At 52.4% G+C, this 22,069-nt stretch overlaps 1 protein-coding gene across 6 annotated transcripts in view; it reads right to left on the minus strand.

Moving 5' to 3' along the window:
* Window positions 1–22,069, minus strand: part of CBFA2T2 (CBFA2/RUNX1 partner transcriptional co-repressor 2) — a 59,447-nt gene that overhangs the window by 3,147 nt on the left and 34,231 nt on the right. For 3 of the 6 annotated variants that reach the window (XM_082065137.1, XM_082065141.1, XM_082065139.1), the window contains exons 2-10: window positions 13,460–13,603; window positions 9,654–9,895; window positions 8,050–8,139; window positions 7,292–7,473; window positions 5,980–6,233; window positions 5,226–5,311; window positions 3,994–4,183; window positions 2,199–2,267; window positions 1,676–1,866 (exon numbers count right to left, since the gene is read on the minus strand). In XM_082065137.1, the coding sequence (XP_081921263.1) occupies window positions 1,676–1,866; window positions 2,199–2,267; window positions 3,994–4,183; window positions 5,226–5,311; window positions 5,980–6,233; window positions 7,292–7,473; window positions 8,050–8,139; window positions 9,654–9,895; window positions 13,460–13,603 (1,448 nt within the window). Of the gene's footprint in view, window positions 1–1,675; window positions 1,867–2,198; window positions 2,268–3,993; window positions 4,184–5,225; window positions 5,312–5,979; window positions 6,234–7,291; window positions 7,474–8,049; window positions 8,140–9,653; window positions 9,896–13,459; window positions 13,604–19,413; window positions 19,536–22,069 lie in introns of those variants that run through there. The other 3 variants (XM_082065140.1, XM_082065138.1, XM_082065142.1) reach the window with 3 other exon arrangements.

Raw genomic sequence — 22,069 nt, forward strand, 5'->3', positions numbered from 1 at the left:
CTCCGCAGGGATTACAGCGTGCTGCACAGGCACCATTTGCTCTGCACCCTGCCTAGCTGCACAAGAGGTCGGAGCGAGCTAATTTGGAAAAGAAAAAGCTCATTTAAAAGCTTCCCGGCCAGGTGGAAGCGCTGCCGGAGCCCAGACTTCAATCTGGAAGCGGAGCAAAGCCCCTCTGGCCGCCGGGAGAGGCGTCAGCTGGTGGGTTCCCGGTGCCACCGCCTCCCGAGCTGCGCGGGGCGAGGGGCCAGCGCCGGGAGCGGCTGCAGCTGCTCCGGGACGGGAGCGCAGGGATCAGCTTTCCTGCAGCTGGACTCCGCGTTAGCAACCACAGACCGGGGAGGGCGAGCAGAAAAGCAGCCTCTGCCGGAGCCTGCCGGCCTTGGATCCCGCCCAACCGCGCAGCTTCGGCTGGTCGCTGCGGCTGCCACCGGAGCAAGAAGCTGGCGAGGAGGAAAGCGAGGTGGTGGGAGATGCTGGCCCCTGTTGCGAGGACGGGCAGTGGGATTCCCCGCACCCAGGGTCTGCGCTGGAGCCGCCAGCTCCCGGTGGTGATTTACGGGCTGGCAGCGAAGCACCAAAGTGAGCTGGTCAGGAACGAGCTGCTCCGGAGCCAGCGCATTCCCGAGGCTCCTCGCTCCGCCAGGAGAAGCAGGACCACAAAAAAAACCCTGTGGTAACTCTCGGAAAACTGGGTCACTGCTTTACAGCTGTTTATACTTCAAGCGCTGTTTTAAAGCTGTATTTCAAAGGTTACACAGCGTACCAGAATACGCGACAGCTTTTCAACGTGGCTCTTGAGAAGGGCTCTGGGGTCTGCGGGGCCCGTGCGGGCAGGGGGATGCTTGGCTGCTCCCCAGGCCCCACACCACTCCATGGGTCATTTCCCTGGTTTTGCCCTGTGCAGAGATCACTGCTTGTCTTGCTTCTTCCCCTGCTTCCCGAGCAGTTCTACCCACTCTCATCATATGTTTACCAACCGGCGCATCCAGCCTTCGGTGACTTAATCAGAAATATCACAGTATAGACATATTTCTCTGTAATAACACCTCGTATTTACACGGCACCTGCCGGCACCAGAGCTTCCCAAGCCCCCGTCAGCAGGGTGAACTGAAACCCAGCACAGTCCCAACAGACATTAACTCCATGTTCCCATCAGATTTTTGCTTGGCAAAGCCTCTGCTCTTGCATTTGTGCAGAGAAAATCAAATGAGAAGCAAAGCACATGTGGCTGGGCTGTGGTGGCGCAGGGATCCACCGTGTAATTCTCCTTGCCCAGTCCAGCTGAGATCTCTAAAGCTTAACAAAGTGAGCCTCCAGCTAAGGAACAGGGAAGGTAATTAAGGATTGAGGAGTAGAAAGAAATTCTCTAAGAGACACCCATTCAGCACGTGTCACTGGCTGTGACAAACTAAGAGTCATCCCTTCTTTTCCAACATGCAAATGTCTCATTAGATGTTACGAGGTTTAGTAACTTAATTAGGCTGAGTCCCCTCCCATTAAAATAACAAGTTTTTTTGGGGTATCAGTGCGGCCTTTGAGTTACCGATTGGAGAGAGACTCTCCAAAGGGAAAGGGACAGGGGAGCTGCGGGCTCTGGGTCACTGCTGGGCAGGACACGGACACTTTGGGAGCCCCTGAAAGTCCCCTCCCAGGCTGTCCCCGGCCACCTTACCTCCGTAGACTCCTCCTGTTCATTTATCACTAAGAAAGCGTCCTCGGTGGCCTGGCGCTTGGCGTCCGCGATGGTCTGCTCCATCCGAGCCCTCTCGGAGGCAATCATCTCAAACGCCTTCTGCTCGGCCTCCGCCACCGCTTTCTGCACCTCCGACATGGCCTGGCGCTTCACCTCGTTCACGGCTTCTTCTGGAAGAAAACAGCAGCTTCACCCCCCCGCCCGAGGAGCCTCGGAGGGACAAGAGAGCTGTCAGGACGTGGCAGCGTGTCACCTGCGGCAGGGACGCCCACGGGCAGGAGGATGAAGGGACGCGGTCATGACCGCCCTGGGATCCCCATCGCACAGAAGGAGCAGAGCCCTTCAGAAAACACAAGTTGGGGGGTGGGCAGCCAGATGTGCACATCCCGGGGCTTTCCTGCGGCTGGGCTGCTCCCCTTTCCGCAGAGCAAACCCACAGTATCTGTGCTGACCCGGGCCGATCTGGCAGCATCCCTCGCCAAGGTCACCAGCAAACACTTACCAGCTTTTTTCCATATCTCTTCAGTGACGTAGCCTGTTCCCGACCTGCTGCTGAACTCCCGCAATGAATCTGTTGGGATAAAGGACACAGGGAAAGGTTGGCAAAGCCTCGTCACACCCGATCGCTGCTGAAGTGCCCGGCAAGTTCCCGGCTGTACCTCAGTACATCGGTGGGCAGGGCAGAATTAACCAGCTAAAACTCAAAGCAGAGGATTCCTACAGTTAAAGCCATTCATCAAACACTCAGATGATAAATTACCACATTTAATTAGGGCCCTGCATAATTTATGACACCGTATAACCCATTTCCATCTCCTGGTAATTCATAACAACAGGCAATGCTTATAAATATAAACCATCAAACATCTGCACCATCCAGCAACTTTGCACATCAATCTACACGACCAGAAGTTTATGTTAAGGGCAGCGCTTTCTGAAGGGTCAGAACAAAAGCTGCTTATGTCAAAGGGTGGTGGGAAACCCAAAGCACCGCAGGAAGGTGGTGAGATTACTTAAGCCCACAGAACACCTGGGATGCTTCTTGATATTTAACTGCAGCTTCCCACAACAGCAATGGGGCTTGAAAATTAGCCCCTAGGTCCTACAAGGGGAGAAAGCATCAACAACCTTCCCAAATTATTAAAAATATATATACATCTATATATATATATCCTTCTATTTTTATTATTGAATGATCAAGGGGATTTTTTTCAGCATTTGATTTGAAGCATATGTTTGGATGGAAGTTAGAACTACATCCAAATGAACAAAATCAGCAGTTTAAGTTTAGACTTGTTTTTTGTACAGGGTGAAACCCCTGCACACTGGATGGGAAAACCAGTCAGCTTTCCTAAAGTTAAGTTGACTCATGATACAAAAATAGAATTAATAACTCAGGTAGTAGCTCTTACACTTAGAGCAGTCTTCAGTATTTTTAGAATTACTAGACCTTGACATTTAAAATCCTTTTGGCAAGGGAGACTAGAAAGGGAAGAGGGAGGGAACCAACCACCCCTCCTGCCTTTTCACTCCCAGTTTCTCAGCTCTGGATGAGTTTGGCCCAGTTTGGTGAGCAGATCCAGCTCAGTGACAAGACGCCATCCCCCTGGCACCGGCAGAAGCTGCTGCTGCCCAAAGGCGCCTTCAGGCGTCAGCAAATGCTGCTTCCAGGGGCTCACACAGGAGCTTTCAAGTGTCCAGTGACCTGTCACTCTTCAAAGCTTTATGCTTAGATACTTAGATAGAATAATCACTTTATGCCTAATGTCATAGAATCATTTTAATTGGAAGAGATCCTCAAGATCATCAAGTCCAACCATTAACCCAACCCTGGCACTGGCCCATGTCTCTGAGAACCTCGTGTCTGTGTCCGTCCAACCCTCCAGGGCTGGTGACTCCAGCACTGCCCTGGGCAGCCTGTTCCAATGCCCCACAGCCCTTTGGGGAAGAAATTGTTCCCCACATCCAACCTCAACCTCCCCTGGTGCAACTTGAGGCCGTTTCCTCTGCTCCTGGCGCTTGTTCCTGGGGAGCAGAGCCCGACCCCCCTGGCTCCAAGCTCCTTTCAGGCAGTTCAGAGATCAGAAGGTCTCCCCTCAGTTCCTGTTCTCCAGCTGAACCCCCCAGGTCCCTCAGCCGCTCCCATCACACTTGTGCTCCAGCCCCTCACCAGCTCCATTCCCCTTCTCACAACTCACTCCAGCACCTCAAGGCCTTTCTTGGCATGAGGGGCCCAAAACTGAATGGTGACAAGCTTTGCTGTAATTAGACACCTGCTCAGAAACATGCTGGCTTACCGCTGCTGATGGAGTCGGAGCTGCTGGGGCTGTGCTGCCGGGAGCCCAGCTCGCTGCCCTTGCGCGGCTCCGTCTCGCTGCATCGCCTCTTCCAGTAGTTGAGCTCCTCCCGGTCGGCCTCCTGGCAGCGCCGCAGCACAGCCATGGAGCGACGGGTCTTCTCCACCATCTCCATGATGCAGTTCAGTGCCTGCAGGGAGGAACGTGTTCTCAGCCTCACTGCCCGCTCAGGAGGTCGTCTCCCCAATTTCCCATTGGAGGCACCACGGAAGGACCATCCCAGGAAGACAGAACACGAGGTCATTTCAGAGGAAGGAGGTCTGAGGGCAGTATTTTGGATGATGGAGTATTCAAACAGGTGGGTGAGATGGGGTCCCGTAGCCACAGGCCCAGCAGCGATGCTGAGCAGCACCAGGGGAGGGAGGGGATCACACCTGCACCACGGGGCTTCACTCAGCACAGCAGGTTTAGGGCCACGCTTCTAAAGTTGGAGGTGAAAACCCCCCCTTTCCTATGGGAACGATGTGTCCACGCAAGGGCTGGCTGTGCTCCTGGTGCCATGTCTCCGTAGCCACATCCCAATGCACAATATTCAGCTACAGGGCCTCTACTTCACACCCCCACGAAACATCGGCTTTAGAGCATAAGCGAGCACGGGGTCCCTGCACCTGTGATCAAAGCTGAATTTCAATGTGTTCTCTTTGGGGGAAACACTCCAGTGAAGCGTTTGGATGAGCAGCCTTGCTCTGAGGGAAAAAGCAGACTGCAGAAAGTCTGCCCGAAGTACCAAGTCTTGCTGTTGGTACCTAGTTGAGGCCCACAAAACGCTGGCACTCTGGAAAAAAAAAGTCTTTAACAAATAATGATGGGTTTATTTATTTTGTAAGCTCCATATCCTTTATGCACACAGCGCATATGCGCTCCTGTCAGTGCAGCGCTGGCCTGGGCTGCTGCTGAGGGGACCTGCACAGGGACAAGGGTGGGTTTGGCTGCTCCACCAGCCAGCGCGGCACATGGCTGTGCTCTGCAGAAGCTCCCCAGCTCCAGACACCTTTTCCAGAGTAATTTTGGCTTCTACTGACCATGGGCAGAGGCAAAATGCCAGGAAAGTGCCCTCCCCACCATCCACCTGAAAATGTTGGCTATGGCACCACCACCAAGAAAATCACAAATTGGAGCAGGTGGGGCTGCTGTGTCCCACAGAGCTTCCCACACCTCCCCACATTCCTTACGTGATCGAGATGCTTCCACTCGTCAGCCCACTCTCTCTCAGTTAGGCGATGGTCCACCAGCTCGTCCTGGTATCCGCCATTCAAACCTGCAACAAACCACAGCCAGAAGAGCGATGAGACGGACAGAGAGCTTCCAGAGCAAAGGTGGCCCCAAAGCAATAATCAAGAGCTGTTTCCAGCTATGTAGAGCTGGGATTGTAAACACATCTGAGGATGGTGGCTCTGCAGGGGCAATTCCATGCCTGTATTTCTATCCTTGTCTGTGCCACTGTCTCAGAAGCGCTACATCCCCTCACGGCTCTGGATCTGACCTGCCTGGGGAGCCAGTTCCCTCGTTATAAACCCGCAGGGGCTCAGAGCTTGTGATTCAGGCTGCGCTGTCGGAAACACAGCGTCCACCTCCCACACCCCCCCGGGGAGAAACGGGCTGAGGGGTCAGGCTGTGCGCTCTTCCTTTAGTCATCTCAGCAAAGCTCGTTTCTCCTTCCCTGCCCTCCGCTCCTGCCTGCTGGGCTGGCTACACCAGACTCACACACCACGTCCTTCCTCCTCAGCCTCCAGATTTTACATGTATACAGGGAAACACAAACTCTCAGTCTTCCTGTTTTTAATCTCACACAGTTAGTTGTTTTCTGTGAATTTCCTGCAAAATCTGTGCCGAAGACATGCCCAGGATTACACAGTCCTGGGTGTGAGTGACCAGTGCTAAAGCCCCACAGCTCCTGTGACTAAAAGCCCTCCAGGCTTTTCTTACCAAGACCGCCGTGCCTGTCCCGCATCTCTCTGTGCTCCAGCATCTTGCTGGGATCCCTGTAGAGGTGGGAGGTGGCGATATCTTCCAGGGTGTAGTGCTGGAGGGGCGGCGGGGTGGGGTGGAACTGCCCCCCCGGGTTCATCAGGGGGAGGGCCAGGGCAGGGCTGTGCCGTGGTGCGGGGCTGATGGTGCACACCCGCTTGGCCGGAGGCTCCGTCGGCAGCGGCTCCCTCTCAAAGCTGCCGTCTTCCCTCCTGCAACCACACCAGCAGAGGCATTCGTTAGCGCCGCAGGAACGTACTCGGAAAGGGAAAGATGCAGATTTGGAATGAGCAGAGTTTGGGCAGTGATGATTTTGCTGCAGGGTAAAGGCAGGGAGCTAAACCAAACATGAACAAATTCACAAAATGACCCTGTCAAAGAAAAAGTTCAAGATGCCCGAGTGTTGTGATTCATCTTTCTGAGTATGAACGAATTAAAATTTCACAGTTTTTATACATGCTCCACATAATTACATAACAATTTTTAACTTGGAAAAAGTGATGAAAATGAACTGCATCCTTCCCAGCCCTGGCAGTGCCCCTGCTTGGGGACACAACTGCTCCGCTCCCCCGCGTGGGCCTTTCAGCGCTACCCAACAAGTGCCCCTGGGACCGAACCTGCCGGGAAGAGGATCCCAACCCAAATTCACAGGGCAGGAGAAGCAACCATCAGTGTCTTATCAACAGCCAGAATAGCTGCTGGGAGTGATAAAGTCCTACACTTTAGCCCTGGATGCTGCTTGAAGCTTTGACAGTACCAAAGCAGAAACGGAAGTCATGACTTTACTGAGGAGAGTTCAGAGAAGAGCTACAAAGACGCTGAGGGGTCTGGAGCATCTTTCTGATGAGGAGAGACTGAGAGAGCTGGGGCTGTTCAGCTGGAGAAGAGAAGCTGAGAGGGGATCTCATCAATGTTTATAAATATCTCAGGGTGGGTGTCAGAGGATGGACCAGACTCTGTCCAGTGGTGCCCAACGCCAGGGTGAGGGGCAACGGGCACAGACTGGAACACAGGAGGCTCCATCTGAACATGAGCAGAAACTTGTTTGCTGTTCGGTGCCAGAGCCTGGCCCAGGCTGCCCAGAGCGGGTGTGGAGTCTCCTTCTCTGAGACATTCAAACCCCCTGGACCCACCTGTGTGATCTGCTCTGTGACCCTGCGTGAGCAGGTGGGTTGGACTGTGGATCTACAGAGATCCCTTCCAACCCCAACCAGTCTCTGATTCTGTGACTTCAAGAACTTGGCAGAACAATGAAAGCTACTTTTTTTACCTGTCCGGACTGTGCCTCTTCCCATTCCCATTGACCTCGATGAGCAGCTCGGAGGAGTCCGTGGGGGACGTGGTGTTTGTATTGAGCAGGATGTGCTCGTGCTGTGCCAGGTACTGGGACGGCGTCTGCTTGGCAGCCCGGGCGCAGTGCAGCAGCTCTCGCTGCAGCAGCGGGAGGTTGGCCTGCAAAACCAGCACAGCTCTGGCTTACACAGGCTGCGGACAGGCAGCTCCAGCCATTCGCACAAGGTTTGCTCCACGCACACAACCTCTCAGAGCAGTAACACCTACAGCCTGTGCCCCGGCTCAGGATCCTCCAGCTCCTGCTGGCTGCACTGTCAGATTTACCTGGATTTTCTCAAGAGCTGCGGATGACCTGACATCGGTGCACCCAAAAAACACATGTCACGGGAAGCGCTCTGTGCTTCCAGCATCTAACCACAAGCTCTGTGTGCCAGCACTCCAAATGTTCTAGATCTGAACATGTGCAAATAAGATTATAGGGTCAGAAGCTGCCGAACAGAACTTGGTTTGCTTCCTTTATCCCCGACACACAAGCAAACATATGTGGCACTCGCTGTAACATTAGCTTTCTTCAAGCCAGTCCCACATGGCCACTGCTACAGTCTGTGCAGTCTGTCTTGGACTTCAACAAAATTGCTGTGTGGCTTGAAAGGAGAGCTTTCCCAGCACTGACACGCTGCCAGGCGGCACAGACCGGCACACGGAGCAACAGCAAACCCCCCAGCTCCCTCTCACCTTCAGAAAGGGGATCACAAATGGCCGGAGGGGGAAGTTCGTTGCCTCTTGCAGCTTGCAGTGAAATTCCTCAATTGTCACCGTTGAGTTCTGAGAAAAGAAATTAAGAAATGAAATGACAACTTGTTCTTATTTTTAGACATGTGGGAAACGGCTCCAAATGAACAGAACTGGAAGGGAGACTGCATCTGCCACTACAGGACTGACAATATTTGCATTGGATCCTGCCTAATGCAGCCAAGAAGACTCAGGCCAGTGGAGCAGAAACGTGGCGCGAGGCGAGGGCCGAACGCTGCGCACAGCCAGGTGCTCCCAGCCCAGCGTCCTCCCAGCGCCGCGAGGCAGCAGGACCCGCTGGCGCCTCCTGCGTCCTGCTGGGTGCCTGGGACAGGCTGCGGGGAGCCAGACGGCGGTTCCAGCTGCTCTGAGCAGCACACGGTCCTCTCCACCTTCCTCCCCGCAGCTCACCCGCTCACACCCACCAACCACCAGCTCACCCACTGGCACGTACCCCCTGACCTGCACCCCTGGGGCTGTTCAGGCCGGGCGCTCCCGGGAACAAGCAGCATTTGATAACCTGCATGTGCAAACCTGCAGCAATTGTCACAGGTAACTACGTGGTGAGAACAACAGTCGGAGGAATGTGGACAGCTTATCATTTCATAGAATCGTAGAATAGTTTGGGTTGAAGGGACCTTCAAAGTGGCCCCAGTGCCACCCCTGCCGTGAGCAGGGACATCTTTGGTAAGTAACGTGGGCAGACACACACTCACGCAAAGCAGCAGCACCCCAGGAGCTCAGACCTCCTGCTTCGCAACACCAGCTTTCCCATCCCGTGCAGACCTTTGCAGTAGCCAACCTTGCCTGTTTAAGACATGTAAGAGCAGCCCATAAAGCAGAAAAATGCCTATTAAACCCATCACTGCTTATCATAAATTAAATCTTTGAAGTATCATTATATTTTCTATACACACTCAGGAGCAGAGAAGGACCAGCCTTCCAGAGCGGGTCCCTGCTAGCGACAGGACCCTGCTTCTGCCATGACACTTGGCTGCCTCATCAAGCTAAGCCCTGTTGAGTCTGAGCACACTGAAGCCAGCACAGCACCAACGAAACAGCGGCTGGAACTGGCATTTCTCTGCATGGAAGCATTTTAGAGGTAAGTTGATCTGAGGTCAGGGTCAGGCAATCATAAATCTGCACAAGCAAGAAAACACCTCCCTAGTACAAAGGTACAGGCTCCTCTGAATTGTGTGAAAAGTTTCCTTTACGAGAGGAAAGGGAGAAGTCCAGCCTAGCCTATGGCTTCCAGCCAGCCCAATGCACCAGCCTGCGGCCTTTACAGAAAAGCTTTGTCTGAATCCTTCCAGCTCTCCTTCAGTTCAGCTGCACCCAAGCTCATGTCAAAGCCACCGGACAAACAGCTTTTTGAAACCCATCAAAGACAAGAAAAAAAGAAGCCAGCAAGTTTACCAGAGGGCACAAACATTGCAGAGTCTTGCCCAGCCAACAGCTCTGCCTGTAAAGACGCGAACAGCTGATGCCATGTAACACGGGCAGGCGCCAGCTGCCTGGATCCCATCGCCAGAGCGCTCTGTGCTTACCACTAACGCCAGGACGAGGGTCCGGACCTTCTCCCCAATCTCCGGGGAAATGTCATTGCCAAACTGCTGCAGGGTAGTGAGGAATCGCTTCAGCTTGCTGAGCTGCCGGGCGCCGCACGTGGCTGGGAGCTGCTGGTTCGTCAGCGAGGAGGAGGAGGAAGAGGAAGGACCGTTGCTAAAGCGCTGGGGTGGGGATGGTGCCCCGTTCAGAGTTGGGGGGGAGTGGTTTATTCCATTGGGCACTGCAAATGGGAGATAGAATCATAGAATCATTTTAATTGGAAAAGGCATTTAAGATCATCCAGTCCAAAAAATAACCTCACTCTGTCACTACCCCATGTCCCTGAGAACCTCATCTCCGTCTGTCCAACCCCTCCAGGGCTGGTGACTCCAGCCCTGCCCTGGGCAGCCTGTTCAATGCCCCACAGCCCTTTGGGGAAGAAATTGTTCCCCAGATCCAACCTCAACCTCCCCTGGCGCAACCTGAGCACAGACACTTCTGGTAGCGCTTGAGGCCGCCCAGGAGAACGCGGTCAGGCTGCACAAAGCCAAGGCCATGGCTGATCAAGTTGTGCCATACACTCAGCATGAGGAATTAAACGTGCTTTATCTCAAAGCTTATGGCCCTCAGCACAAATTACCAATTGGCGTTTTCTGGTCTGCGTCAGGCTCAAAAGTACAGCAGATGATCCAAGGATCCTTCCCAGCCCCACTGTTTACAATAAATCATCAGTGCTCATTACAGCCGGGGTCTCACTAATAGATACCGCAGCTCAGGTGCCTCCGCCTCGCCCCGAGGATGCTGACGGGATCCTGTCCCGCTGTACCCCCTCGGGGCTTTACAGGGGCTTTCACAAACATGGTTGCTGTGTTCCAACCTGGTCCCATCTGCAGCTTCTCCTCCTGTAAGCAGCGAGTGTGTCGAAACAGACTGAAGGGCTGGAAGGTCGGGAACTCGGCGAGCGATTGGAATAAATTGTTGACATCCCCGCACCGCCATTGTGCAATCTAGAGCCCTGCCTGAAGAGCAGCTGTGCGCTGGGGGCCCAGCTCAGTACAGACCCGGAATTTTAGAGGTGAAAAGTACATCATCACAAACATAGTTTTAGCTGATCCACTAGGTTATCCTTAAAAGTCCAGCTCTGAATTCCTAGCACTGAAGAGAAGGAACAAGCTATAACAACCATTTCGAACGGCGGTGCTCAGAGGAGGAGCGCTGAGGTCGGGGCACGCAGGGCAGGGGAAGGCGCCTGCCATGGTGGAGCAGCAGTTTGCAAAAAAGGAGCCAACATTTCCGCTGCAGTTCTGTGACGATGATACCAAATCCTCATGAACCCGGTAAGGGTTTTTCAGAGAAAAAGACAGGAGGTACTCGAACAGTTAAACCACTCTGGGGCATGTGGGGTCAGAGGCTGGAGAAGCTCCACGCACCTGGACCCGCGTGGTGAGCACCGGAGGGAAGCCGAGCAGATTAACCAGAGTCAGTTAAGATGCAAGGGAAAGATAAGGCTGAAGAGACCATCAAAGGTGGTTCCTGCGAACCAGGGGATGACGGGCTCTTCTGGGACATAACAAAGATGTGTCCTCACACAGACAGAGAGGTGACAAAATGAGGCGAAGCCAGGATGGAGAGGACAGGGAGGTGCAAAGGCAAAGCGAGCTCATGCCTTTTCCTATGGAGCAATGCAGCCTGAACAACTCCTGTCCACACTGGCTTCCCCAAACCTGCAAAGGGACAGGGGTGTCCTGCAGAGACGGCGTGTACTGGCAGAGTTAACTACCATGCGCACCAGCAAACGCAGAGCTATGTGAAAGGCAAGGCTTCTGGCAACTACTCATAAAGAGCACTTATTTCACAATAACAGTGTCATAAATAGGAGGAAAGCCACCCAGAGAAGCTCCTCTCCGACAGCACAGGACTGTGCAGCTCTACGCTCTCCAGCAGCTGCGACCGAGGCACTTTACCCCTTCTCTGTTTTGCTTCCTCTTATTCTTTCAAATTACATATTAGGGAGATCAACGAGCTCTATTTAAACCCTGGGGGAAGCCAGGGCTGCGCACCCCCCCGGGGCTGCCGAGGACGGGAGCGGCGGAGGCCGAGGGAGCAGGCGATGCCGCGGGCCGGGTCAGGGCTGCCGTTGGCTGCCGCCCCGTAACCGCGCTCTGCCTCGTCAGCTTCACCCCGCCGGACCCCCTGCAAACGGCGTCACCGCAGGGTGCCGGCAGTTATCTGATCCCGCGCAGCGCCGGGATCTGCTCCGCCACAGACCACGGCCCGGGCTGGGGCTGCTGTTCCAGCTGAGAAGACAGCGATGAAGCACGTGAGGCCGTGTACCGGGACTACAGCTGCGGGGACAGGAGGATGCTGGAGTCCTGGGAACATGGAAGTCATCATGTAGGGCTGCTCTGTTATATTCTGCCTCAGGTCCTCTTCTCCAACACGTTACTGATCCGTAGGCAGGCACAGCCTTCCTCCAGCGTGCTCCTCCTCGCCTGCCCAAGCCACGGGCTTTTACAAGGCAGGGTCTGTACCCACTGACTCTGACAAAAACCCCTTTGGTGCAACTGAGAAGTATAAAGAGAGAATAAACTTCACCACGAGTCACATCTCTCATCTCTCTTGGAAAGAGCAATTAAGTCATCTGCAATCAGCAGATTCAGGCTCCTTGGCCCTTAGCAGTGTGCCAAGCAACCTCATTGGAAAAATTAATTTCTGTCACTTTGCTAATGGTCGTTTTCTGCCTGAGCAAAAGGAGAGCCATTAAAAACCCCTCAGCGCATAAAGATGGGGACAACGTGTCTGGCGGGATAACCGAGCCATTAGTGCTATTGCCAGCACCACGCAATACATCAGTGCGCGTCCTGAAAAGAGGCTGGATTGTCAGTCTCAGAAATCCACTGCCAGCGTGAAACTGAGACATCCCAGACACCACCGTGAACAGCAAAGCAACGCAGAATCAGCTAGGGAGACACAGCACGGGAGAAAAAGGGAGAGGAAAGCCTGGAAAATACTTATGTGCCACGTGCAGGGGTCAGGTCACTCCATGCCCAATAAAGTAAAGCAGCTTTGCTCTGGAATGATGCTTTTCAAAATACATTAAATGGCTTAAATGTCAGGTAAGGGAGGAAAAAAAGAGTGTGTGCTCTTTGTAGGCTGTGAGAAGAGGCTGTACATCCACCGCGGCCACGGAGCCACCTCTGCACACCCTGCACAAGAGGTGGGGGTGAGGCCGCGCTACGGCTGAGCAGGACGAGGATCAACTGTGGCTTCATGGGAAAGATCATCAAGAGAAGACGGAGAAAAGAGAATCTGGATGGACAGCAAAGAATTTCCGAGGCTGGGAAATTAAAAAAAAGAAGAAAACTTTCTAATCTCAGCTGCAGAAACACTGTCTGCAAAGTGAGATACAGCAGAGCGGGAATTAACTCCTCCAAAAGAGACAGTGAAAAGCTCAGCTCTTGGCTTGTTTGAAGCCAACTTGATAAAATACTTCGATTTCTTAAGGAGTTTATGGTGGAAATCAAGGCTGCATCTGCAAGAAGAAGGACTCAAGGAACCACCAAGAGCAACGCAGGAGCAGGTAGGGGGGCTGGGGAGGAGTACAGACCCTGTTATCTGTCCTGCATACATAGCAGGAAAGCCCCAGTCCCCCCCTTCCTTACAGCCAAGCAGCATTGCTAAAGCTCCCCGTGCTGGCGAGCAGCCCTGGCCCATGGCTGAGACATCCCCGGTGACTTCTATAAGCAGAACCTTTCCTCCTGGCTAGAGCTGGTCCCAGGGAAAAGCAGCGTTACTGGGGTCTTACATGCAGTTGGGGTGAAGGACACCGGCCGGGGGCCACCGGGGTTCACGGGGGGCAGCGGCGGCATGTTGGGAGGAGACGACCTGGACTGTATCTTCACTTCCACGGGCGATCCGGGCATCACTGGCACCCTCTTCTCACCTGCAACTGTATGAAGAGAAGGTGGTAGCGCTTAGTGAGAGTCACAGACCAGCATTTCCCTGCCCAGCACACAAAGTACATAGCAAGGGTGAAGACAGGGGCGAGAGGGGACAGGAGGCAGGCACCCGGGGTGCAGAGGGTGTCCCAAGATGCTCCACAACCCCCCTGGGCAGCCTGGGCCAGGCTCTGCCACCCTCACCAGGAACAAGTTTCTTCTCAAATTTAAGTGGAACCTCCTGTGTTCCAGTTTGCACCCATTGCCCCTTGTCCTGTCCCTGGTTGTCACCAGAAGAGCCTGGCTCCATCCTCCTGACACTCCCCCTTTCCATATTGATCCCCATGAATGAGTCCCCCCTCAGTGTCCTCTTGTCCAGCTCCAGAGCCCCAGCTCCCTCAGCCTTTCCTCACACGGGAGATGCTCCACTCCCTGCAGCATCTTGGTGGCTGCGCTGGACTCTCTCCAGCAGTTCCCTGTCCTGCTGGAACTGAGTTCTCTCACCAGCCCTGAGACAGCTCAGCCGTGCAACAGCTACCCAGTTTGGGGGTGTGCGGGGAGCATCGGTGCAACACGGCAGCAGCTGTGCCAGCAAGTGACCGAAATGGTCACGGCGTTGTAAAAACGAGATTAAATCGGTTCCACGCTCCTTCTCTCCTGTGCAAAGTCTCTAGGGTCTAATCCAGCCCTGGATCGCATCAGAGCTGCTTTCTCAGCCTCTAAGGGTCTCTCCTGAGGACTCAAGTTCTCCTGGGACATCCCAGCTCAGCTGAGCGAGGTGGCTGCACTCCCAGCTCCAGCATGGCTGGAACCAGCCTCAAGACATCCTGGGGGGGGAAATGAGAGAGAAAGAGGAAATACGCGCCCACGCAAACCTGGGGTTTGTGCGTGAAGTTTTTTGGGGTTTGTTTTGTTTTTAAAATCCAGACAGCTCAACGGACAAAGGCTAAAGCATCTCCCAAAGCGCAGCTCCCACAGGAGCCAACAGTCCCTCTGTCCCGGGTGTCCGTGCGGCGGCGCCGCAGCTCGTGACCCTGGACAATGCGACACGATGCGAATTGTCCCTCCAAAACCGCCGTCACTGCTCCCTGCGCCTCCAGCCGCCGCTCGCCTCGTTCAATTAGGTTGCTAACGAGTTGTGACCATGCTCCAGCAGTATTAAAGCACACGCTGCCATCTAATCAAATGGGATTACAATCTATTTTGTAAGCCACAGTTTTTACAAACGTCTATCAGCTGTAAGAAACTCAGCTTTCAAGTTCTGGCAAATCAATTATACGCTGTATTCCCGTAAAGTGGGGAAGCACGGAATGGATGGCAAAGTTCTGCGCTGAAATACAACCACTAAACCTGCTGCTTTGCAACTCCTGACAATAAAAACGCTGCTTTCCAGAGCAAAAAATCCATGACTTGGCGCTCGAGCCCTTGGTGTCGCTGGCCTGGAATGGGCTCCGGGAGCCCCCGGCACCTGCGCTGCCACCGCACACCCGGCACGAGCCGCCTCGTTTATCTTCCTTATGGCAAGTCATCCTGAACGCCAGCAAAGTAACAAACCAAGTTCATTATGACGAGCAGGTTTTTTTGGCTGTTTGCAGGACAGTCTGTGGAAGGGGGAGCAGAAATGAGTGTATGCAGAAAATTCATGCTCTCCTGCTATTGCAATGGAGCTGGAATAACTGAGGTGGCAGGGCTGGAATTGCTATAAAACCTGTGTCCACAACACTTCCATAGCAGAAAGTCTGTGTCTGTATTTATTTAAACACGTTCTCAAAACCAAAATAAATTCTAGGCTTTGCTTTCCTCAACAAAGTGGGGACCCACCACACGCACTATTAATTTTAACATAGAACAATTTTACTAATATAATATTGCAAACTACTATACGCATCCATTTGGTCACACTTTCCTATGGTTTAATACTGTGTGCAGACTCTGCCTCTCACATCCACACATGAAGACGACGTTCAGGGGAATAACAATACATTGACATAGGATGAGGACATCACTCGTGCACGTAGGTACCTATTGCAGCAGGTGAGTTTGTTGGCAAGAGCAGGAGAAGACAAACCCCTGTCTTTCCTCCCACTTGAAATAAATGCAAAAAATAGTCAAAGAGCCCAATTTGCGCATGAAGTTAGGGCTGTTTCTAGCACAAAAAGTTCGAGCTCACTCCCCCAGGTAGGGAAACACTGCTACGTGACTCAGTCAAAGCAGCGCTAATTGTGCTCATGTACCGCTCGGTGCCCGATGGCCGTCAGGGGATGGAAACGTGTTTGCTCAGAATACAGGAATAATTGCAAATCCGTGAGCTAATCCATGAGCACCACGACCCGTTTGCACATCGTGCATGGACAGAGAAGGGAGATGCGGTTCGTGCTTTTCTCTGCGAGTTCTGTGCGCGGCTGCGGGGATGCTGAGCGCATCACATCCCAATCCGTGAAACCAATCCGTAAGGTTTCTACTCTTGCCTCCTAAAACGCTCCTCAGGCACATTAAGGAAGCAGAACTAATTTAGTTAATTTACAGGGAAAAAAGTTACATGGATTTTAGAACCCCAGAATAAACCCAGCTCCTGTACGAGACACCAAAGCCCACGAGAAGCCAACGCCTTCCTTCCTGAGCTCACTCCAACAGACAAGAAGCAAACAGGACTGTTAAATTTAAAAGCTTCCTGCTAATGACCTGGGGCATCTCTAAACGCAGATAAAAAACACCTTCCTAAAACTCCTCATTTTTAGCCTAAACACATCCATTTAATGAGAATCATGTGAGCAAACCAGACTGCAAACGAGGACTTGATTTAGCCTTGAGTTGATCTGGGTCTAAAAATGAGCCGGTGAGATGGTCCCTGGAGAAACGCCACCTTCGCTGTTCAGAAATCTTCGCTGGCTCGCCAACGTTCCGGCACGGCCTCCAGACACACACAGAGATGCTGAGATGCTCCTCAAAACGCCTGCAAGTCACTCCACCGTATCAGCCATCTGGAACCACGCTAGAGAGTCAAATGCCATAATAGATTTTTAGATGATGCTTTACAAAGAATAATCTTGTCAAAGACTGAATACTCCAAGCGTCAGAGCAGGACACCTGCCTAAACGGGAAACATTGGGTTGTTCTTCAAAAACTCCTCCTTCCAAGCCCTACCTGGACTTAGTCTTGGCTTGATGCAAGAAGAGTTCCATCTTCTCCGAAAGCCGACGAAGCGTGAGGACCAGATCCCAGCGCAAGGGGAGCTGCAGGTTCCAGGTGCCGCGGAGGCTCAGGACAGCTGTAGCACACATGGCTTTGTGCTGCGTGCCCTATATATTCACGTGTCCCATTTAGGGAGCCCAGGTGTGCAGAAGACCAGAAAGCCCCAGCACTTTGAATACACCTGAAACCCTTCATCCTTCCGCTCTCCACTCACACGCCAAAAGGCCCCAGTTTTATTTGTTTCTCCGCATTGACTTTCAGTACGCACCCTATTGCCTTTGCTGCTCCAGTTCTCCTCCGAGCGTAACAAATTAAAAAGGAGCATATGCTAAGATTAAGCGCAGCTAATGACTTTTCTTTTTGGAGAGGAGGATGAGCTAAGTGAGACAACAGGGCAGAACACCAGGAGCAAAGCTGGGGTCTCGATCGCTCCTCGAGGAAGTCGCGCTCCTGGGGACCGAGACTCCAGTTCTGCAACACAGCAGCACATTGCAGAGGGGGCGGTTTCAACACCCACTCGAAACAGATTTAATCACACTTATTTTCTTCAAAGAAGGCTTCCACCTTTAGTGTTTAGTGCAAAGACAGTGTTGCTGTGATGGGTAGGCTCTGAAGAATAGCCAGCACTTACTCGCATTGCAAACTGTACATAGAAGCTGCTTTATTCATCCCTTCATGCCTGTGGGTTTGAGAAAAGGCACCAAAATATAGTCACAAGTTAGGGAGTGTCTCAAGTACACTGGAATTTAAATTAATCCTTAAAACGCCTTTGGCAATTAGAGAATAAACTAAGTGAGGAAAAATAAATAAAAACACTTCATGAGGAAAACAAAACGTTACCTTCCCCCACAGAGCAAGAGGAGGACCTGGAGAAGAGCGCCAGGAATAGCGCTGGTTGGCAGACAGACACAGTCTCCTCCCCATCCACTTCTCGAAGTTCAAAATATAGTTCTGACAAATGGCAGAATAATATCAGGATGGAAGATTTAGATTTATTAAGAAAAAGCGGGTCGGGAACCTGCCTCGCATCCTTGCTGGGCCACGACTCCCGGGCTGCATCCCCCACACGCACGGTCCCGTTTGGAAGAGGCGATGGACAGTTACGTAGAGCCCGGGCCGGTGATGCTCCGGAGCAAGGCTGGACCCCGAGAGCCAGGGAAGAGGGAAAGAGCCACCGCCACGGTGCAGAAAATGCGGATGCTTTGTATGAATTTACACTGGCTGTTGTGCTCTTCTTCCAAGTAACAAGCAATAGGATGAGAGGAAACGGCCTCAAGTTGCGCCAGGGGAGGTTGAGGTTGGATTTAGGAACAATTTCTTCCCCAAAGGGCTGTAGGGCATTGGAACAGGCTGCCCAGGGCAGTGCTGGAGTCACCAGCCCTGGAGGGTTGGACAGACGGACATGAGGTTCTCAGGGATTTGGGTTAGTGCCAAGGTTGGCTTATAGTTGGACTCGATGGTCTTGAGGGGCTTTTCCAAACAAAATGATTCCATGATCCTATCTGCATGGGTACAATTTAGCACCATCCAGCGGCCCCAATGAGCGAGCACATGGAGCATGCGCAGGCTCTAGAACTCTGCTATCAGCTCAAGACAGCAAAGCCTCTCCTTCTCCCCCTAGAGAAATGGATTTCAGTCTGCGGCTGCCTGGTTGGAGGGCACGTGCACCATGAGCACCGATATCTTCGAGGCATTTTTGACACAGGGGTAGGGTTCCCCTTGACTCATGGTTGCAAGAGTTAAGAAGGAAGGAGGGACCTGCCTGGCCTGGAAGCGATTTTGTAGATCTCCTTTAAAAATCAGCTGCAAGGACTCTGAACCGCTTCTCACAAACCCGCCTGCCAGGCTGAAGCACTCCAGCTTATCATGCTTCAGCTTTTTGCAGAAGTCAAACCACAAAACTTATTGGAAGAAATAAGATACAATCGCATTAAACATGAGACAGCACTGTATAACTGGCACTTGCACACAGATAAGGGTTTGCTTTTTCCTTTTACAGTTTGCAGGATGGAGAGAGTAGACTCAAAAATCAGACCTCGTCAACAAGGCTTTGACCATTAAGTGGCTACCTTGAAGCCTATAAATTAATAAAATTTGGGTTGAATTGATGTCTTTTGTACAAAAGACTGTGTACAAGGGGTTCGCCCAGTGGCTCAGAGCCTGAGGAGTGAAAGCATGCCATGGTTTCACACAGAAAGAAGAGGTTTAATCAGAGCAGATGTTTTCAGTTTTCATCTAGAACAGGTAGAATATGCTCATAAAAAGCCACTGCTCACCTCAAAGCTTGCGACACAGGCTCATCCTGGAGCCAGCGGACAGACAGACATCTCCAAAGGTCACTCAGCCCATCCCAAAACATCCACCAAAGCACGGGAGATAAGCCACACACCAGCACCTCTCCTTACGCTGGCCCTACCACCTCAGCTGACTACTCGCTCTAGAAGCATCCATGATAATTCACCTACAAATCAGCAAGACAAACCCTTTTTATGAACAGTCCTTGGAACCAGGGGCTTGTTTCCCCACCGTTTACATGGGTAAGAGCCTCTGGTTTAAGATAGAGCAATGCAAAGCTTGTATAAACGGGCAAAGAGACTGTTTGAAAGAGGAAAGCAGAGGAAGGACACACCTTGGTGGCCTCTCGGGTGGCTGGCAGGGCCCGGCCTACAGCCCACGAGAGCTGCTTTAGGATAGTCAGCTCAATATATCATCCTGGAGAAAAAGCCAGGGAAACGGCCCAAACCATCCGCTCCAGTCCAAACACGTCTGTGACGAGCAGGACATGCTGCAGTTGGCTCGTGTTGTCGCAGGGTTCCCTGTCGAGCGTCTGAATGCAAACGAGAGGCAGCATCAGCGTAACCTGACCTGATAATGTAAATAGGGTGAAATGAAATATGGTTTGCCACCTCCCCAGCTTTGGCGAATGTTTATTTTGAATAACATGCTTATCTGCTCCAACTGCTCACCATCTGTTTTCAGTCTCCACCAAGCTAATATTTTTCACATTTAGGAACTGAGAAATGGGAAGAATTACATTTAAATTTTATTAACATCTTTCCTGCGCTCGAAGGTTGCCTTTCCCTCCCCTTGACGGCTCTGAGCCATCTGTGGAGCACCTCTGCAGCTCTCCGAGGCATGCAGATGAGAGGTTAGCTACGCGCAAACAAGACTATTGCTACTCAGCCGCCGTTCGCTGCTGCTCCGCCGCAATCCCTCCATCACCCGCCCCAGCCAGCTTCCCCCCAGCTCAAACTGAAATCGCATCGCCGAGCAAAAAGCCAACGTTTTATCGTTTTGCAGCATCACGGCATCAGAGAGCGATGGAAAGGGAAGGCTGAAGATAAGCATCAAAACAAGGCGGCCAATACAGCAGCCTTAGGGAAAAATAAAGGATGACTGGGTTAGCCGTAATGTAGTAGACAGGGAAATGTTAAGAGGTTTTGAGTCAAGATTACATTTCTATACAAATATTGACATTTATTTGCACATAAGGTGGTTTCCAGAGGTCTCCCTTTGCTTGAGTCAATAAATGAGAACATATCACCAGATCTGGGTGACACACGTCACATAAACAGGTGGGCAGCAAATACTGGTCAGCTGCGGTCCCTCTCTGTCCTCCCCTCTCCACGCCAAAGCGCGGAGTTGGCCAAGACGATACTCCAGCATCTGTTGCAGTGGGGAACTTATGTGATGATGCTTCCTCCGCCAAATGCGATCAGCCTATTTTTACCCTGTTTAGCTTGGTTCCACAGCACATCCCGGCTCCTGAGCTGTGAGATGCTGTGGGAGGGGAGCGGACTCGGCACCTCGCAGGAGAGCCTCGCACCACACGGGAGGAGCTGCTGAGCCCGGGACAGGCGCTTTATAAATCAAAAATAAACGCGTGTATCTCCATCGCCATCTATTCCTCTCCCACACACAGCTGTTTCACTTTAAATCTCAATTCAATGTGAAACTCAGATAGGAGAACTTGAAAGAGCAAAGTACGTTATCGCTCGCAACCAGTCCAGAAATCAGTTAATAAGGGAAATAAGATTAATAATTTATTCCTGAAGGCAGACTGCAGATCTCTGTCGGTCTTGCCCTTCAGTGATTTTTATAAAACCCTATTAATGTCGCTGGCTGTGCAGAGTCACTGGCAGCGCGGGGTGGCTGCAGAGCAGCTCTGCTGTGCTCCCACCCGGACGAGACGGCGGCAGCGCCGGCTCTGCCCTCGCTTGGCCACGCCAGTCCCATCGGCACATCCTGCCTTGCCAGCTCCGGGCTCCTCTGGGCCCACGGACCCCACCATGGCCACCGGTGCAAACCCACGGCTGCAGGATCCAGCCCACCAACTATCGCCTCCAGCAGCCCCAGCACGGGGTACACAGCAAACCCCCCAAATTCTGGTTGTCTCACTTCTACAAGAACACAAACCACTTTGGTGCGGCACCCCCTGCTCTCCTGCTCTCTTTTCCGTGAAGGAACGAGGGAATAGTTACTCAGACCATAAAAGCTGCCCTAAAAACCATTTACATGCGGCGCAGCAGCCACCTGGGAGCTCTGGCCACAGCAATTCCCTTCCCATGCTGCCAGTGCCCATGTAAATAAGTCTTGGGGACCCAAGTGCATCTCGTGATGTCCCCACCAACACCTTTTGCTCACCGGCTGCCTCAAAGGGACACAGTGAGCCCTCCTCATCCTCACCAGCCGCCCCGAAGGCAGGGATATGTTCTGAATATATTCCTGGAGAGCAAAGCGTACAGAGCAGTCAGTGTTCCAGTGTTAGGATGGGGATGGCTTTGGGGACCAGGGGAACTGCTCCTCCCTCCCCAAAACCACCCTCCGACCGCTCAGAGCTCCTTGGCCTGGGTTAGAACCGGGGACACGGGTGGGGGAGCCGCGTTCCAGCAAAGCCAGAGCTGCTCACTAATTCATGTGGGTAGTTACTGCTCGAGTATTTTGCTAATTTTTCATCATTTCACTGTTCCGTCTAAACTTACAGAATAAAGACTTTTTTTCTTTTTAATCACCCACCACTATTACGATATTAAGAGACATTTACTCCTCTGCGCTATTTACTTATTAGGCTAAAGCGCTCTGAATGAAGAATGAAAGCAGTTACAGATATCAAACAGGCAATTATCACAATCATGGAAAAATTAGTTCTTAAAAGTCTGAGCCTGCCGCAGTGCTCCCCAAACCCCGGCTCGGAGCGAAACCACGGCGGCGGGAGCAAACTTTCCAGATGGGAACATCTGTCTCTCATTTGCCGCAGGGAAGAAAACACCAGGAAGATGAATGGC

Source organism: Streptopelia decaocto, assembly GCF_964273445.1.
Source record: "Streptopelia decaocto genome assembly, chromosome: 14".
Lineage (NCBI taxonomy): Eukaryota > Metazoa > Chordata > Aves > Columbiformes > Columbidae > Streptopelia > Streptopelia decaocto.